This window comes from Natator depressus, chromosome 1 (genome assembly GCF_965152275.1).
Source record: "Natator depressus isolate rNatDep1 chromosome 1, rNatDep2.hap1, whole genome shotgun sequence".
NCBI lineage: Eukaryota > Metazoa > Chordata > Testudines > Cheloniidae > Natator > Natator depressus.
Window position 1 is genome coordinate 323,174,168 of NC_134234.1, and position 19,284 is coordinate 323,193,451.

The 19,284-nt window shown below is 38.3% G+C and overlaps 1 protein-coding gene across 2 annotated transcripts in view; it reads left to right on the forward strand.

Annotated features, from left to right (window-relative positions):
- RELN (reelin) overlaps window positions 1–19,284 on the forward strand; it is a 452,196-nt gene that overhangs the window by 293,816 nt on the left and 139,096 nt on the right. For both annotated transcript variants that reach the window (XM_074942520.1, XM_074942521.1), the window contains exons 14-19: window positions 1,602–1,810; window positions 6,152–6,280; window positions 8,022–8,131; window positions 14,070–14,136; window positions 15,100–15,333; window positions 15,930–16,091. In XM_074942520.1, coding sequence (XP_074798621.1) covers window positions 1,602–1,810; window positions 6,152–6,280; window positions 8,022–8,131; window positions 14,070–14,136; window positions 15,100–15,333; window positions 15,930–16,091 — 911 coding nt within the window. The remainder of the gene's footprint in view (window positions 1–1,601; window positions 1,811–6,151; window positions 6,281–8,021; window positions 8,132–14,069; window positions 14,137–15,099; window positions 15,334–15,929; window positions 16,092–19,284) is intronic.

A 19,284-nucleotide genomic window follows, 5' to 3' on the forward strand; every position in this document is an offset into this window, starting at 1 on the left:
GGGTAGGCATGGTCAGTTTGTGAAGCTAGCACTGGGCAATAATTTTGCAGTCCTACTGTGACAGCGGATGTATCCTTTAAAAAGAGTGTGCTGTTTTTGTTGTCTCAGAAAATATGGGGCTTTCATATGCAATTTCCAAAGAGTTCTCTATTGTGAAAGGAACACCAGAAAAGTTCACCTGGGTTTTGTCAAGCTTATACAACACCAATCAAAATATGAGAAGTCTAGATGAAAGTTAAAATTAGAGCTGAACGAATAATGGATTTTTCGGTTGTCTGGCAATTGTGTGACCTTGCAGTCTCCTTTTTGATTGTTTAGCACAAGCAGACAGACTCCCTGGAATGATGACACAGGCATTAGCTCAGTAAACAACAGACAATGTATTTATTACAAAAAAGGGATACAGAGACAGCTCCATTCCTGTTGCTGGAAAACACTTTTGCCTTCTCACCCAGACAGCAATATTCACTCCTCAATTTCTTCTCAGGATTGCTTCCTGAATCAGGGGTCCTTCCTCCTATGAAGAGCCATACCATTTAGGGGCTGTCTGTGGATGTGCTATACACAGAGCCCTAGCCAGCACGGTAACTGGTACAATATTTGTATTGTGCTGTCTAGAAGGAAGAAGAAAAGACAGGGGTTACATATATACATATGCACACAACATTGTTACAAACTAAACTACAGCATGTTTATACATTACATTACATAGAGAATATTGTATTAAAGGTATAGTCTACTTTAAAAACATTTCTACACTTTTATCACTTTCTTTTGTTAACACCTAAGATTACTATAATGATAAAATTGAGAGAAAAAAATATTTCTTTTTTTCAGTCTGTTTACTTTATGTATTTGAAAGCACTTTGTGCTGAGTCAGTTTTGTTGTTTCACTGTAGTAAAGTTTCTCCTGTTTTTTGCATGGCAATAGGAAAGAACCTACTTTAAAAAAAAGGAAATTATTATTGTAAAAGAGTAGAAAATAATAGGGGGACTCAGAGGCAGGGGTAGTATCTACAACTACATCTGACATGCTTTTTTTCAAATGGACTACATTTACAGCTGAAAGTGTCCCTTTAATATATTAAAAAAGACTAGTCATATAGCTCCAGACACATGAGCTAAATTTCATCAAAAGAACATTTCCTTATATTTCAAACATGATATCTGCTCCAAATTATTCCATTATATTTAAACCAACGGTGCACTTCCATTGCATTTGCTGATGTGAACTGGAAGAGTTGAGAGGCAATACCCGTTTCTAACGCACCATCACTGCTAAACAATCAAGCTTAATTAGTATTTTTCAGAACACAGAAGACATGGTCCCTTCAAGGTGTTTACAGTGAAATACCCTGATCATTGTAGGTGCTGAGCACCCCTGATTTCCAGGGTAGTGATGGCCATGCAGTGAGTTAAATGAGTTTTTGTCTAGATTCTTTTGTAGGGAGAGGGTTAATTTAATAGTCAACATGAAAGAAGCAATGTGGATAATGGGTTAGTATTGTTTGGCCCCTTTGAAATTATTGCTGCTATTTTGTAAACAGTACTTTTCTGAGTAATTTTTTATATAAATCTAATTAATTTAATTTCTGTTGAAGGTTCCATCTTTGGCTTCTGTAGTCATTAGTCCGGAGCTGCAGACTCCTGCGACCAAGTTCTGTCTTAAGCAAAAGAATCATCAAGGGCATAACAAGAATGTCTGGGCTGTTGATTACTTCCATGTCCTGCCGGTACTCCCCTCCACCATAACTCACATGATCCAGTTTTCCATTAATCTGGGCTGTGGAACTCATCAACCTGGTAACAGGTACAACAGGCTAGATTTATCTTGCAACTAACCTGCTTTCTTATACTTTTTATATTATAGCATCTCTAAAATGATTTGGATATTTTTCCCAGAAAGAAAGAAGGCAATTAAAAACAACAAATGTAAACAGGTTTGAGGCTTGCATGCAGCATCTCACCTAGCACCAGTCCAGTCTTGTTCTCCTTGAAGCCAGCAATTAATGGTTATTGACTTCAGGAGGAAGGACAACCATATGCTTAAGGCACTGGACTGGTTCTCAGGAGATGTGCGGTCACTTCCTGGCTCTGCAGTAGATACATTGTGTGACTATGGGCAAACCACTTAGGGCCTGATCCTGTATCAGTTGAAAGTCAATGGCAAAGCTGTCATTGATTTCACCAGTCACAGGGTGAGGGCTCAGTTTCTATTCTCTACAAAGGAGATATTATTGTCTCCCTACCTCACTGTTCAAATCATGCAGTTCTTATTCAGGTCATACTCTGACACAACTCCAGTGATATTAATATGACTTTTGCTGAACTAAGCATTAAGGACTACAGGATTTGGCTCTTCATGCTTTGTTGGGTGAAGATATTGGGTGCAGGCAAGAACCTTCTTGTATCTTATAAAAAGAAATGTCAGTACATCATGGATTTCTCAAGGGATCAAGGTGTGGAAAAGAATAGTTTCCAAAACAGTTTCCAAAATAGGCTTGCACACACTCCGTGCGGAAGAAGGAGCAATGATGTATGAGTGTGCTATTGGCAGCCCCTTTTACGAATCTTCCATAGATTATTGCTGCCAATAACATGAATAATCCACACCGGAGTGGTGCAAAGGGTCCATTGTCAGATCAGAGCTGTGTGGGCATAAACATGAGGACCTCACATCTAGGCCCTGCTCTAGAACATTCCCCTCTGGCTTTTCTTCTAGAGGGGCTGCAAAGAGGTTTCTCCATGGAATCAGGGGAGGAACTTGGATAGAGAAAGGAGGCCAACCGCTGCTCCATGTCTCCACTGCTTTGGGTGGATTTTCTGGTGGTCATCTACATGCAATGACTGCTAGAATTTGTCCTGTCATATTTAATGGGTAATATTAGCAGTTGTAAGTATTTTAACCATATGTACCCAGCAATTTGAGAGCTAAATTTAAAACGATCCTTTAAAGGAAAGTTTTCTTTTAAAAATCAGCATATTTATTATTACATCTGTATCACAAATTTTCTAGTGGAATTTTTTTGTTGTGTTTTTATATGTTTTTAGATTAATTTTCTTCCCACTCACATAGCATTTCTAAGACAGGAATGAGCTCCTTCACAATAAAAGAAACACTAGGTCTTCATAAGCCTGATTTGCATTTCACAAATAATTGGGAAGTGCAGATCTCCTGGCCTACAGTATTATTCATAATGTTTTCATTACTGGGAATGCTAGAGAATATGTGATGTGAATACAACCCTCCAAAGTATCAGTATAGGTAAATCTGAAATGAATTGGCTGAAACCTCATAAACCATTTTAATATATGTTTATAATATCATGGCAATAGATGTATAGTAAGACACTCTTTAAATAAAATCATATTCTCAGTAAATTATTCTGAAATAGAAAAGTCATAGCCCAGCAATGTGGTGTCAGGATAATGAACTGTGACTTTTTTAATCCTTCATTTGTATTATTTAAAATAGAGTGTTAGAAACAAATTATGCTTAGTAAATTACTCTACGTGAATATTGCAATAAAGCAGCAAATCTCTAATAAATGCTTTCTACATTACTTGTTGAAGGTTCACAGAATGTTAGAAATCTACACCCATTCTCGGAGTCATGTATTATAAACACTTTATTTTAAATAATAAACTGCATTGAAATCATGCAAGGGTGGGGGGAACATTCTATCAGGAGCTTCATGGTTGCTGAAGTCCTCAATGAACATTTGTGGATATATTACTGGGAATGACACTGCATTGCCAGGAGATTGACTAGATCATCTGACACAGTGATACTGAGACTGAGGCTCAGGAGCCACAAGTGGCTCTTTAATGTGCCTCCTGCGGCTCTTTGCAGCACATGATATTAAAACGCTGTGTGATTTAATTATAAACCAATCTAAGTTATTAACCAATCAGGATGCTTTTCCTATGTTATTAGCCAATTGTAGAATACGTGGTCAGTCATTTTGCTGTGAGAATAACATATATATATATAGGTAAATGAAATAATGAATTCATACTACTGTGGCTCTTTTGGATAATGTAGATCTCTAATTTGGCTCCTGAACCACTGAGGTCTGAATATCACTGATCTAATGGGTCTTCTCCTTGTCTGATTTCCATCTGTCTGTATTCACTGGTACATTTCAGCTGCTATGTGCAGCTTTGGAGAGACATAGTTTATGGCTCTGTTGTGTCACTAGAGCAGCTCTAAACATCTAGGGTGCTGACTCCAGGTGAGCATTACCTGCTCTGTCACAGTCATGTGATACCAATTGGGTAATGCTGTTCTCAGGGATGGCTGTAGTGACGCCTCTCCATCCAGCTGCTGTGTACATAGACAGATGCACTGAGCAGTCCCCCCACTCCCTAATGCAAGGCATTGGTTATTCCTTTTATGACTGGCATTCAGTCACTGGGGGAAAGACTCTAATGACAGTTGGATCTGATAACTATCAGAGAGTGAAAAGAAAAAAGCATTAGGTGAATGACTAATATTGTCTCCCCTGTCTTCTAAATATATACCTATCTGGTGATTGACAGTAGCAGAGGCCTTGCCCACACTGGATATTTAAAAAAAATAGAAAGAAGGAAAACCAGTCAGTCTCTTCAACAGTGAGACAACCCATTGGAGTTAGTCCAACCCTAAGGCTACTGCCAATCATAGAATCATAGAATATAAGGGTTGGAAGGGACCTCAGGAGGTCATCTAGCCCAACCCCCTGCTCAAAGCAGGACCAATCCCCAACTAAATCATCCCAGCCAGGGCTTTGTCAAGCCTGACCTTAAAAACTTCTAAGGAAGGAGATTCCACCACCTCCCTAGGTAACCCATTCCAGTGTTTCACCACCCTCCTAGTGAAAAAGTTTTTCCTAATATCCAACCTAAACCTCCCCCACTGCAACTTGAGACCATTACTCCTTGTTCTGTCATCTGCTATCACTGAGAACAGTCTAGATCCATCCACTTTGGAACCCCCTTTCAGGTAGTTGAAAGCAGCTATCAAATCCCCCCTCATTCTTCACTACTCCCATGAGCAGTGTAGCCTCAGGTGGAGATGGAGGGACAGATCAAAGACAAGAGGTTTCCTCAACAAGAGCACAGCTGAAATATCCCAATACCTGGGTGGGGGGGAACGATGGGGGGTGTTATCTCCCAGAGGTGTATGGAGACATTCTTTCCTCTGACAGGTTTGCCTGCTTTAGAGCTAGTATCCACAGCCTTATGCAGAATGCATGGATTGGAGAGTCCTGGATATTTTGAGCTATATAGGGTTTTATATAATTTCCAAGTCAAAGCACCTATTGTATGCCAAAAATATTTCAATAGTGCTGTGCTACATTCCCCCAGAAGTAGAGAGTTAAAGAAACCCCTCTGACAACCCAGTTCCTGTTTCTCTGCCTCTTCCCCCCACAAAAAAACCCACCCATGGTCCCCCCAGCCAATATACCCAAACAACCTACCCTCCAGAGCCCAGCCACAGGGTCCCCCCCAGCCCAAACACACATCCCCTACCCTTCAGAGCCCAGGGATCCAGAGGGAAAAACAGCCTGATGCTCGGTCACAGGCTTGTGTGAAGTTTCCTGTGCACCACCCTCTCCTTCCCTCAGGGCATACTGGGAACTGCAGCTGCCAGGAACCCTCTAGCTCCCTCCACCTCCCCTCAGCAGTGTCTTCTATGTGCAAACTGTACTCTGCTAGGTCCAGTGGACTCTAATGGCAGCCAGCAGCACTGCAGCCCATTTCTGGGAGGGAAAGGAAATTCTGCACAAAAAACATTAATTTCTGCAAAATTCTGCATTGCACAGTGGTGCAGAATTCAACCAGGAATATTGTAAGAGTAACATCAATCCCATTAAATACAACATAAAAATAAATGTGTAATGGCCAAATAAGGACTGCAATAATTGGTTTCACCTCTGTCAGTTAAAGGTGTTCTTATATGGTTTATGTTTTGTTGTCTTTAAAATACTGAGCTTGCTTCATGTTTGCATTTACAGTGTTTTGTCCACAAAGGCATTTCATTTTGCAACATCAGAGGTATCAATTATTTAGCAACCAATGAGTTTTAAAGCTTTTATATGTTGGTGCTGCAAATGCTGATGTATTACATTTAGTCTGAGGTGAATACTCTGTTTGTTTGTGTTGTTAGTGTCTACTTGGAGTTTTCAACCAATCATGGCCGTTCCTGGTCCTTACTTCACACTGAGTGCTTGCCTGAGATATGTGCTGGGTCTCATCTTCCTCACAGCACCATCTATGCCTCTGAAAACTACAGTGGGTAAGAGAGTTCTGTGCAAAACTAGCAGAGATTCAAGACTACAAAAGGAAGTCAATCCTTTGTGACACTGGAAAGCAGTGACGAAAGTGTCCCCATGCAACCTTTCATTTCTGATTAACTGGAGACAACAAGCAAAGGAGCTGGTTTTTCTGGCTGCCCAGAAGTGAAAAGTTATGTACCTCAGAATGTTTTTGTTGTATAGCAATATTGCTACAGGAAAAAATACATACAAACATACATACATACACACACAAAATGAGGCAAAATTTACTTGACTTTTTGTTTTGATTAATCTATTAAATTATAATAACAAAGGACTCTTCCACCTATGGCCATGTTTTACATGATCCTCATCTTTTACTAATTTGGAATTATGACATTTGAAATACAATGGAATACCTCTGGATTTCACTAGCCAAAAATTGTGATTATAAATATTTTGTTGGGTAGAACAGCGTATAGAGGTTCAGCAAGAAAAAAATAGCCATTGACTGGCAAAATGTGCTAATCATGCATTAATCTAACAGAAGAAAAATAAAGGGCCAGATCGTGTTCCCAATTAAGTATGCTTGATGCTACTCTGCCAGTGCAACGTGGACTTAAGTGACCATCTGTGGATTCCTCTTGCATAGGGCAATCCCATGATGGCACAGAGCTGACATAACTGCTGTATCCCATCTTCCTTGTAGCCCTCAGAATAGAGGACAAGTCAGAGGCATGACCGTGGAAGGGAACATAGTTGGAGTGCCTTGATGGCCATTACAATTTATCATAGTTTACAGCAGACATGAGATGCTCAGATAATTATAAGGATGACAGCCATACAACTGCCTAGACGGGTAGAAGTTGCACTAGTGGCCAGAGCCATCCGCTGCCTGCCCACCTCAGGATTGGGTGGCTGTAACAGTGGCAAATAGCAGCCTTTATCTCCTCTTCAGGTCCTGCTCCAAGTGGAGTTCAGCCAGATCCAAAGGCTTAACTCTATATGTAGCTTTAGAGAGGTCCACTGTCAGGGAAAGGTTCATTATACTAAGCAGTTCAAGGGCAGTATTAACTTTGATCATTTGAATAGAAACGACAGCATATTTTTGTTTGTTTCATTTTAAATGCTTTAAATAACATATGTAATGTACTAAATGTAATGTACTGAAATACAATGGGCCAAATTCTTCTTTGGGTAGCTGTGGAGTGGGAAAGCGATTGGGGCACTAGCCTGGGACTTGGAATTAACGGTTAAAGATTTTTTCTTTCAGGAACAAATATTTAATATTGGGCTCTTCAATCTATCAGAGAAAGGTATAACACAATCCAATAAATGAAAGTTGAAGCTACACAATTTCAGACTAGAAATAAGGTGTACATTTTCCATGGTGAAAGTAATTAACCACTGGACCAATTGACTAGAGTCATGGTGGATTCTCCATCACTGACAATTTTTAAATCAAGATGTTTTTCTAAAAAGATCTGCTCTAGGAATTATTTTGGGGAAGTTCTATGGTCTGTGTTATACAGGAGGTCAGACTAGATGATCACAGTGGTCCCATCTGGCCTTGGAACCTATGAATCATTTACAGCACATAAATCTGTAGTAACTGCATTTACTTGTGAAAGCAGAATTTAGGCCCATATAAGTATAAAGTTCTTAAAACTCTTCAGTGTAAAATAAATGTCAGCAATGTATACTAATATTTAACAACTACCGTTTAAAAATGTGGGAATTTATGTGTGAAATGTATTTCAGGTGGAACCGAATAACTATTCCCCTTCCCAGTGCAGCATTAACCAGAAATACCAGGATTCGATGGAGACAAACAGGACCAATCCATGGAAATATGTGGGCAATTGATAATAGTTAGTATTCATACCTGTTATCATCATGTACCATTCAGGTACAATTTCCATACACAGTTCCCAATAGACACATATTTCCCAATGTCATAAGGCTGGGATTTGCAGATTGTTAAACATCCATTTTAAGTGCACTTGGTCACCAGTCTTTAATGAAGCTAGAGGGGAATTATATAATCTGAAAAGGCAGTGAAATCAGAAGATAAAATGAAGTATAGAGCTGCAGCAGGCAAAATGTAGATTATCTTTTTTTTTAATTGAAAGCTTTCTAAAAGTAAAATATTCGTGATGAGGGGCTAATATAATATTTCTTCTGGCTGCTTAGATCCAGTTAACATAAGTAGGTACTACAATGTACTATTAAGGATGTGTACTGAACTTCCCTAAGTAACAGCTGCAACATCTGGGATATATTATACCTGCTAGACACAGAAGACTTTAATAAAGAAACCCTGCCACCAGCACATGGAAGACAGCTTTTGCATTGTGTACAGTATTTGATAGGGAGAAGTACCTTCGATAATAGTACGTTTCTCTATTTCCATTTTGGAGGCTTATTTTTACCTTAATTATTTTCTAATACCTATAAATCTTTTGATTTAATTGTGCATTTATTTTGAAAAAAGCAAGGCAACAATAGGAGTCTTGCACTGAGTCAAGCGGTATTAGATCTTACAGTCATGGAAAGGCAGGCTCAGTCAGGATAGGAATATTCAAAACACAAACAAGTACTTTGTGAATGCAAGATTTGTATATCCCTGGATTTATGCCTCATATGTAACAATGACCATATATAAGGATGATACTGAGAGGGCCACAGCTAATTAAAAGAAACACATTCTGCTACAAACCAAGGTGCAGATATGTTTGTGGAGCACAGGAATTGTTTTGCTAGGTATGTAGGTAAAAATGCATTATATTATGAATGCATATTTTATAGTCTGAAACTTCTGGCTAAATTGTTGGGTGCCACAATTCCTAAGATGCTTTGACATGATATTAGGGAACAGCAAGATACGGCACATCTTAATTTTAAGCAAGCTGTGCTCCCAATATCATTACATTTTAAGTTTTACAAAGAAGCCCTTTGACATTTTGAAAACAGAAAAGCCTTTTGAAACTGCCAGGATATTGAAATGTAAAAATAAAATATTGAGCTAATGAAGTAGTTAATTTCCATCACTTTTTTGGTAATGCTATTTCCTTATTCCCATTAGTGTGATTTAGTATCATCTCAATATTCCCAAGGCAGTATTAATTCTTGTCTTGAATATAGTGACATTAGGTCAAAAATTAAGCAAAATGAAGGGTAAGTCAAAACACTGATGTCTATGAAAAGTGAGTTACTATATAAGGAAATGCAAAATGTAGCTGTCAGTGCAAGTTTCTGGAAACAACAGAATGATGCAGTCAGTGCAAGTCTACAGAAATTTTACAATAGGAAGAAAAATGCAGGGTTTGGATTGTTAATTCAAAAATATTATTATCCCTCAGTATTACATCATGGAGATTTTTCTTCTTTTAAAAAAACAGCCTTCACAGCATATAAGACCTTTAAGTATAAAAAGGGGAAAGCTCCTGTCTAAAATTTATCTCCATGAGTCACCAATAAATCCTGATCATTAACTAACTCCATAGGTTTGGGTAGTCAGGAGTCTTGTTAAACCCTCTGCAGAATTCCTGCAGTTCTCTTTTGACTGTCCTTAAACTTCTTGCAGTGCCAAAGAGTGCTGTCTTCTGGAGGACAATGACTGTGATATCTTCCACTCCTAATGTGTTCTTGAGCTGCTCATCCATACCCTTAGGGATTGCTCCAAATGTTTCACGGATCAATGGATCACTTTTGTTCTAGTTTTTCATAATTGTTCCACTTCGTGGCATAGCTCTTCATATTTAACTATCTTCTCTTCTTGTTTCCTTTTTATGTTTGTCTGCTGGCACAGCAATGCCAATTAACATGGTCTTGTTTGTTTTCTTTTCTACAACCACTATGTCTGGCCTCAAGTATCAGAGGGGTAGCCGTGTTAGTCTGGATCTGTAAAAGCAGCAAAGAGTCCTGTGGCACCTTATAGACTAACAGACATATTGGAGCATAAGCTTTTGTGGGTGAATACCCACTTTGTCGGATGTCATGTATTCACCCACGAAAGCTTATGCTCCAATACATCTGTTAGTCTGTAAGGTGCCACAGGACTCTTTGCCGCTATGTCTGGCCTGTTGATAATTGTGACAATTGCCAGATCCCGTAAAATCTTCGCCTCTTCATTCTCTAGAGCACTTTCAAATCAGTGGGTCATAATTTTGCATGTTTCGTTTAAATCCATATTTTCCACAAACGCTCCAGTTCAGACAGTTGGCAATCGCATTATGTCTCTTCATAAATTCTCTTCCAGTCAGGCTCCTGCAGGCGCTCAACAAAAGTTCCACCATCTCTTCTTTTTCAGAACACATTCTGCAGTTCAGGGAGCAGTTCTGTTGCCCAGTTTTGTTTAGAATGTAATCAACCCTTAATGATTGCTCTTGTGCAGTCGTAATGAGGCTCTCTGTCTCTCTTTTGAGGTATCCCTCTACAAGTCATAAGCTTGTTAATCTTTTATCATTAATGGCTTTGATCTCTCTCTATCGCATTGATTTCTCTGTAAATCTTTCTAGTCTTTCTCCTTTTTTATGTTTTCTTAGGCTGAATGCATCCTTGTCCAGCACGTGGTATAGCGACCACATGATCTTTTATTTTGGCTGACTCCTCATATTTTTGGATGTCATTGTCAATTGCTTCCCCCACAGATAGCGGACCTTTTCCTCCATCATGTTGTCTGATGTACATCCTGGCCGTGTCTTGATTGATATCCATTACTCTATGCATTTTCAGGAGCTTTCTTGTTTGGATGTGAAATTTTTCTTCTCCTCTTGATTCCACTTGTTAACTCCGGCAGTGTACCATAATACTGTATCACCCAATTGCTCAGATCAAATTCCATGAGATGAGTTGTGTCTTTAGATTAGTTCTTATTCATCTGTAATACTGTTTCCCCACTTCTTCTTTGACTTCCTAATGTTGTAACTCTGTCAGTTCCATGAGGTATATGTAGGGGCCATGCTGAGAGGTATCTTGGATAATACCTCATTAACTTGTATGCTATCTGATTGTACCAGTTTGCCCCTCTTTATAGATGTGAATGCACATTTAGCCAAGCCAGCCCATAGCTTTATATCTTCACCAAACTTTTCTACGCATACTATCAATCTCAGTATCTCCTTCTGTGACCATCCATATATTTTCAAATCATCCATGTACTACAAATGGTTAACTGGTTGTTGCTCTTTGCTGATATGATAGTCACCATTTATCTCAGGCATCATCCATATCAGTGGCAGCATTGCTACCGTGAACAGCACTGGTGATAAGGAGTCCCCTTGAAAGTTTCCTCTTTTAATTTGGACTTCATCAGTGAGAGTCCCTTTCAGGTGGAGTTGAGTGTTCCCATTAACCATAGATTGCTGCAGAAAGGAAATCATCCTTGGATGAATCTTGTGCATTTTCAGTGTCTTGATGATCCACAAATGTGGGAGCCTACTGTGCTTTTTGGGAGGCTATCTGCCCATCTCTAAACTTTTCCTTTCTTTTTTGTTTTGCATATTCTGTGATCCTCCTGCTCAGCTTGAGGTGGTCTTTTGTCCCTTTCATGTTCACTGTACAGCCTTTTTGCTCAGGAGGCAGCATTCCATTGTGAGCTAGAATGGCCAGATATTCTTTGCCAAAATTGCTATTAGAAGTTTTCCACGTTGTTGGTAAACATGGTACTCAGTCTATAAGTCGTATGATCACTCTGACCTTCTTTCTTCTTTGCATGAGGACAGTTCTCTTCAGCAGTGCTAGGGCTCAGTAGTGCAGACCTTATGCAGGCCAGACTCCCATTGGGAGTTTTGCCTGTGTAAGGACTACAGAATCAAGACCATGCTAAGTATAAATATCCTACTGGTACTTAATGTTTTCCCTTGATACTATGGAGCTAGAAATAAAAAAAGAGTGCAGATGGTGCCAATGGTCTAAGCCCATTTTTCACATGCTTCTCATCATGTTCCCACAAATCTCTGCATTTTTCTGTTCTGTAAAGCCAGGAAGAAAACAAATATATGAAATTATTAAGGGCGTAGTCCTGCTCCTTTTGAGGTCAATAGCAAAACCCCCGTTGACTTCAGGTGGTGTCAGGATTTCACCGTAAATCCATTAAACTATCATTATTTTTAGAACAAAATATGCTGAATTTATAGTAATACAGTAAATATAGTTCTGTCAAAGGATTTTAAACACTGAGCAGTGTAACATGCAGGCAAACTTATCAGCCAGCTATCAACTAAGTACCCAATCCAAAACCTGTTGAAGTCTTTCCTTTGGCATCAATGGACTTTGGATCAGGCCTGGAAAACCTGGTCTTCCAAGATGCTGAGTGCTCTTAACTTGAATAGATGTGGGTGGGATTGAAGACATTCAGCACTTAGTAGGATCCGACCCATATATGTCGACAAATCACCCACATTCACAGCTTGCCAGTTAAAAATGTAGGATGAAGAGAGAGAATAATTTCAAAGATTCAATACACTGACCTTTTAGCTCTCCAGACCTCTTTTCAAATATATATTAAGTCACACACAAAATCCAGAGTTCGACCCTCTTTAGAAAATGTTGCAAACCTTCAACTTCAATAAAGCTTTTCTGACATGATAAGAATGACATTCACAGCACAGCACAGGTAAGCCAAATAAATGAATCAAACAAGCAGATAACATAACACTATCCAGAGCAGAGTTTTTACATTCAAAAAGGGAGAAAAGCTAGAGAGACTCCATGAAGTCTGCAGGGAAGATCGCTATTGCCGTCTGTTTTATGTGAAAAGAGCTCATACACTGCCACGATGGGCAGAAGTTCAAGAAAGAAAGAAGGAACTGATTGTCTCAATTTGGTCTCAGGTGGGTTTTGATAACATTCCAAAAGTCACTACACAAGTGCCGCAGCTCTATGTAGCTGGTAGTCTGCTCAGGAGAGTCTTTGTGGCCATTCAGGATTATGGTGCATTTACAGAGGTATGGCATAAGGGGATATTCCCTATGTACTTGCACTGTCCCTGGCTCCAGTTAATGCTACTAGTTTCCAAACTTCAGGCTTACAAAAATTTACCCCCAAGATAGCAAATGTATTCATTTGGATTATCCCATAAAAACCACACTGTGATGATCGCAACTAATCTTTCCTACCCTTTTATTGTATCACTGAATATGAAAAGCTACTCTTACAGAAGAAAGGTGAGATATAGTAGTGTGTTGTCAAGTGCCTGGAATGGTTATTCAGTGCATATGGTTTTCATTTTTGTTTAATGCAAATGAAACATTAATACAGTTCTCTCACTAAAAATGCATGATATTAATATTTCCCTCTCAGGAGTTGGGGCCAGATCCCAGTGTCACTGAGTCCTACAGGAGTGTTGCCATTAATTTCAGTCAGAGAAGGAATAACCTTCAAAATTTTGCAATTCTAATGGGAGGCCTACATGCCCAAAATAGGGTGGAGGAAGGGGAAGGATAAGAAATGCCCAGACAAGCCAGCTAGATCTATTCTCCTCTTTAGATATCTTTAAACAAAATAGGTGCATATATTAAAACATCTCCAGCACCTCAAACTGGGAGCAGACACAAATATACAGCATCCAGTGTACAATAGGTTATCCATGGGGCTCCTTGATCTAAGTCAATATTTATTTACTCAATCCCGGCAGAGAGGTACCACAAAGGACATCATTACTCCTTCAGGTAGTCCCATTCCTGTCTACAGAGAAACACTAATATCTGTTTGCAAGATCAGACCCATATGCTCAACAAGGTGTTGGTTATCTTTCTTTGTTACATAATATAACCTTTTAATTTAATCAGTTTCTTTTCTCTGCAGTTTATATTGGTCCATCTTGCCTCAGATTCTGCTCAGGGCGAGGACAATGTACTAGAAATGGCTGCAAGTAAGGGCTATAATAATACCAGAGTTGATGTGTTCACTTTTTGTCATTCAGTTTACTTTTTAAACTGAAAATTGAAATTATTTTCATTTCAGCCCTTGTAATTCTATAAAGGCTAAATGTAAAATCAGTTAATATAGCATCTGAAATGCATCAAATTATTAATACAATGTAAGTTTAATAGTAAATTTCTAAATGACTTTATCTAATAATTTTCTTTTATATTAAACCTGGAGAGATTTGGACCACCTATTCATTTTGAAATGTACTATATTACATGCTAGAAATTACAATGATGCTTTTTTATATTTTTTTTTTACTGGTAAATTGTGGCTTTGCCATTTTCCATTAAACTGTGCCACTTTTTAATAGACTAGAATCTTTATATTAAGACCAAAAACAGCCTGGTTTTCAGAGGGGCAGTGATTTTTGAAAGTCAGGCTCCTTCAAGGTGTCTCGCTAAAACTCAAGGCTCTCAAAATCATTAGCCACTTTTGAAGATGATGTTCTAAATATTTTCTGGGCTCTGTTGTATTGTGTGGCATTAGCTGTAATCACATTTGATCTGTTACAGTTACATAGTAGCAAACTAATGATTTGACATGTGGCAGGTGCAGTAGGATCTTAGTACCACAAACAAGAAGTAGACTATCTCTATATTTTTATTTTACAATATGTGGCTATTGACTTCTATTTAGAGGAATAGCAATTTTTTTTGACCCAAAGGGTAAATATTGACCAAAACAAATACATCATCCATAAGAATATTTTCAATACAGTATGACTTATTTTGAAGAGTCTCTCACTTTAGGTTTGAGAGAATCAATGGACTTTATTTTTAAGGTTTTAAAAGTTTACAACTGTTATGTTTGGTTGCAAAACTGTATCTTGATCTTCCACAGGGGAGAAAAAGGTTTAAAACATTTATTTGGGACTAATTATGTTTTTAATATATATTTCTTATAGGTGTGACCCTGGGTACTCAGGACCCGCATGTGAAATGGCTTCCCAGACCTTCCCCGTGTTTATTTCAGAAAGCTTTGGGAGCTCCAGGCTCTCATCCTATCACAATTTTTACTCTATCCGTGGTGCTGAAGTCAGCTTTGGCTGTGGAGTCCTAGCAAGTGGCAAGGCATTGGTTTTTAACAAAGATGGAAGACGTCAACTAATCACTTCTTTTCTTGACAGCTCACAGTCCAGGTGAATAAGAAAGACTAGTAATGTGCTATAAACAAATCTAGAGACTATATTTGTAATAGAATTTACTGGTCCTTTCATCTTCACTTTTTGTTTCGTTTAACCTCTCTTGTGACATGAGCAAAATTATAGAACATTTTGTTTCATATTTTAATTTTGATTGTGTAGAATAAGCTATAGTCCTTTCATTTCCCCTGTTTTTTAAATAGCATGAGTATTAAACAGATATGGGGGCAGTCATTGTATAGCCAGGCTAGAAAATATGAAATGTTAATATCAAAACTGAATGTCAGAGCCAAGTGCTAATTAATTATGTATAAGGTTGTATTTATTTGACAGCTTGTGGCAGCTGATTAGATCCATTCAGTATCTCCTCCTCCCCTCCAGTGCCTAATAAATAATTAAATGCTGTAATGATTGGCATTTTAAAAATATATCTGCCACATTGCATTACTTGATTGTAAAAACCATTTCAGCTACAAACAACTCATAACTGCTGTTTCTCAAAATTTGTCTCAATTTTTAAGATCAGAAAATGTGATTAGGAAAAAATGCTATATAAATGGCACCCTACCAATATTTATGTAATTCTGATCTAGGTTCCTCCAGTTCACTCTGCGCTTGGGAAGCAAGTCTGTGCTGAGTACATGCAAAGCACCTGATCAGCCAGGAGAAGGAGTGTTACTACACTATTCATATGACAATGGGATTACATGGAAACTACTGGAACATTATTCTTATCTCAACTATCATGAGCCAAGGTATATGGATTATAATTTTGAAAAGTGATATCTAAAGACTGCTAATATTGTGAGCAGTAATTTGCAGCAGTATAGAGTATAAATACATTTGTACTGAGATGTAGGGGAACTAATTTATACAATCTATACTGACCAATTTATTGTGTTACGGAAAATCAGAGTATTCTGAGCACCATATGTATCTGAGTCTTGGACGTTGGCAAGGAAATTCAGCCTTAGCGTAAGCAAGTTGGCTTCAGTGTGTTGCATCTGCTTACACCAGCATTCAGTTTAGCTCAAGATTGCTTATCCCAAACAGAACTGAAGTTGTTTCCAGTATATTGGAAAGCTGAGCTAAGGAAAAATGAGGAGCAGATGAGCATCAGAGATTTTTCCTTCATACAATCAGCCGTTGCCACTTTTCTGTTGTTAACACAACAAATATTAAAGTCTATATCATCCCCTCCTTGGACAAGTTCAAACTGTGGTGCCAAACCTGCAGGAGGTCTAGGTATGGTTTGAAATGTGGGTTACTCCTTGCTAACTGAGCATTCTGTGCCTTCATCTCCCTCCACAAACATTTGCACCGATTCTGAACACATTCCTTTTTTGCCCATTCATATAAAAATAGATTGTTAGGAACAACCCTCCAGCTTACATGGCAGAACAAATTGGAGCAGTTGTGGAAGAGTAAGGAGAAAGCTTCACAGTGAATCTCTGGCCTTGCAGCAGATTAAAGGAGGAGGGGAATAATGGCCTCAAAGAAGACCTCAGATTTGCTTGAACCAACCCTATCCCCTCCCATGGAAACAGTCACAGGAAGGGAAAGGTTAAGATAAAATATGCACATCATTAAAGCCACAGACATCCTACCATATAATTCGCTTGGGCTAGGAGTTTGTGGGCCCAAGAAGAAGGCGAGGGCATGGTCTACCCATGAGGATGTCTCAAGTTCTTCAGGGAAATCCTGAAAATCCTGAGCCATCCAAACAGAAAGATGCCTCTTCTTTTTCAGCCCAGTTTATTGTACAGCCATGCTGCCATTGACTAATCATTCTTGTTTGGCTACAGTTCAGGAAAGCACTTAAGCACAAGCTTAACATTAAGCTCATGAAAGCCCCATTGAACTCACTTAGGCACATGCCTGAGTGCTTTTCAGAATCAGGAACTTTTGTGCCTTTCCACCCTGCATCCTAGCTAAGCACTAAATAAAAATTGCTGCTTTGGGTTCTTACACATCTATACGTTTTTCCCTAGTTGCTGACTATTGTTAAATTGTAATTAAAATGTACGTTTATCAAACACAGATGAACCTATATCAAGGAAAGATTTGATTCACTCTTCCCACTAATGTAATAACTAGACAATAGAAAAGATGATTAAGAACATTACAATGGAAACAATTCTGTAACATTAAAAATATTTATTTGGAGTAATACATAGTATACCCCATAAAGTGAGTGTCTTTGATCGGATCTTCTTTATGTAGGCTTTAATGTCTAAAGTTTTAAATATTTCCTAGAGAGTGATTGTATAAACTCTAATACTAATAATCCTCCTTCAAAATTTTCTTTTTGCTTCCTTTATTACGGTCACATATATATTTTATATGGTGCTGTTTCTAATTTTTAGATCCAAAATTACAAGTGAAGGATTTCTATTTCCTCAAGGTTTTTAATATACGGTGTTATTAATTTTTTACAATAAAAAGGGCAATGCACGTCCCAGTAACTGATTTTAATCAAGTTTCATATATAAATGTAGTAATTTACATTGGTGCTGTCAACCTCTTATCTATTTGATCATCAGTATAAGCAGTTTAGTTTCTGTTGTTCTAGCGACACTAAGGACTAAGCTCAACATATACCCGATATATGATCGAAACATGCATGTTGTAAAGGTTTTCCCAAGTTTTTACTATTTATGGGAAGATGGAACAAATGAACAGACATGCAAACCTGAAGGTAATACTGACAATTATTATGATTAAGAACATGAAAAAAGCTTCACCTCTGTATGTTAAGTGGTCTAAAAATATCTACTTTTGGGTAACAGATGGACTGCTGTAAAGTTTGACCATCAGTCTGTATCCAGAAATTTAATTAATCTTCAGTCATATGAAAAAACTACATATTTAATGTTCTGCTGGAAAGTGCATGTAATCTACTGCTATCTGACAGCAACATTTTTCTTCTCAGAAGAACAGCGGTGGTTTTTCAATATTAGGTATGCGCATAGCTTGAAAGAACGAGATCAGAGCAAAGGTCTCTCCGCTAGTTTTAAAATGATGGTGTGTGGTAATGGTACTAAGAACACTTTTCTTCTCTGCAGTGGAAAAGTCATCAGCAAGAATTCCCCTCCTTTTTTATCTATCTCTTGCAAATCAAAGTCAAACAAGAGAAGCTGTTGTAAATGTAAATACACTAGGGTTCTGCATGTTAACATATGCACTCCATAGCCTTTCAATGTTCTATTTGCCCCCTATAAGGGGGTGAGTAGTTTATTTTCACAGGCAAGTAATTAGTTAAGTTTTCCATTATCATCAATATATTAGTGATGAGTATAGTTACTACTTTTAGGATTTTCAGTTACTGCTACTGCCAGCTAGGAATAGCAACTACTTATGTGAGTTGAAGAGATGCAGAAGGAATTAAATAGCAGGCATCAGAGTCAGCCACTAAAACAGAAATGTGTCCAGGGTTCTAAGAAAGTCCTACTTCATGCAGGCAGCTGCTCAGTGCTTCATGTTGTGTGCTGAGCGGAGTGTTCTTTAGTGGCCCATGAGTGTGATCTCTCCTCAGCTTACTTCATTTTTATTGGCTTGTAAGAAACAAAGTATCGTGCTCAACAGCTCTTTCAGCTTTCAGTGGAAGTTCAGCTCCTAACTACCATCTGTGCCTTGAAAACTCTACCCTGAAGGTTGTAGGTTTGATACTCCTTGTGGACAAGGATTTCTTTGGTGGGGAAAGGGCTGGTTTTGTGGTTAATGTACATGAGAGTTAGGAGATCTAGGTCTTATTCATGCCACAGACTTCCTGTGTGACCTTGTGCAAGTCACTTAATCTCTTTGTGCCTCAGTTTCCTCCTTTGTAAAATGGGGATAATTGCTTAGGTTGAACATTGTTTTTAAAGTAGAAAATATGTATTTTCTGAACCCCTAACTTTACAAAGATTGAATAGATTTTTCGCAGACTTTCTCAAAAATGTATCTTTG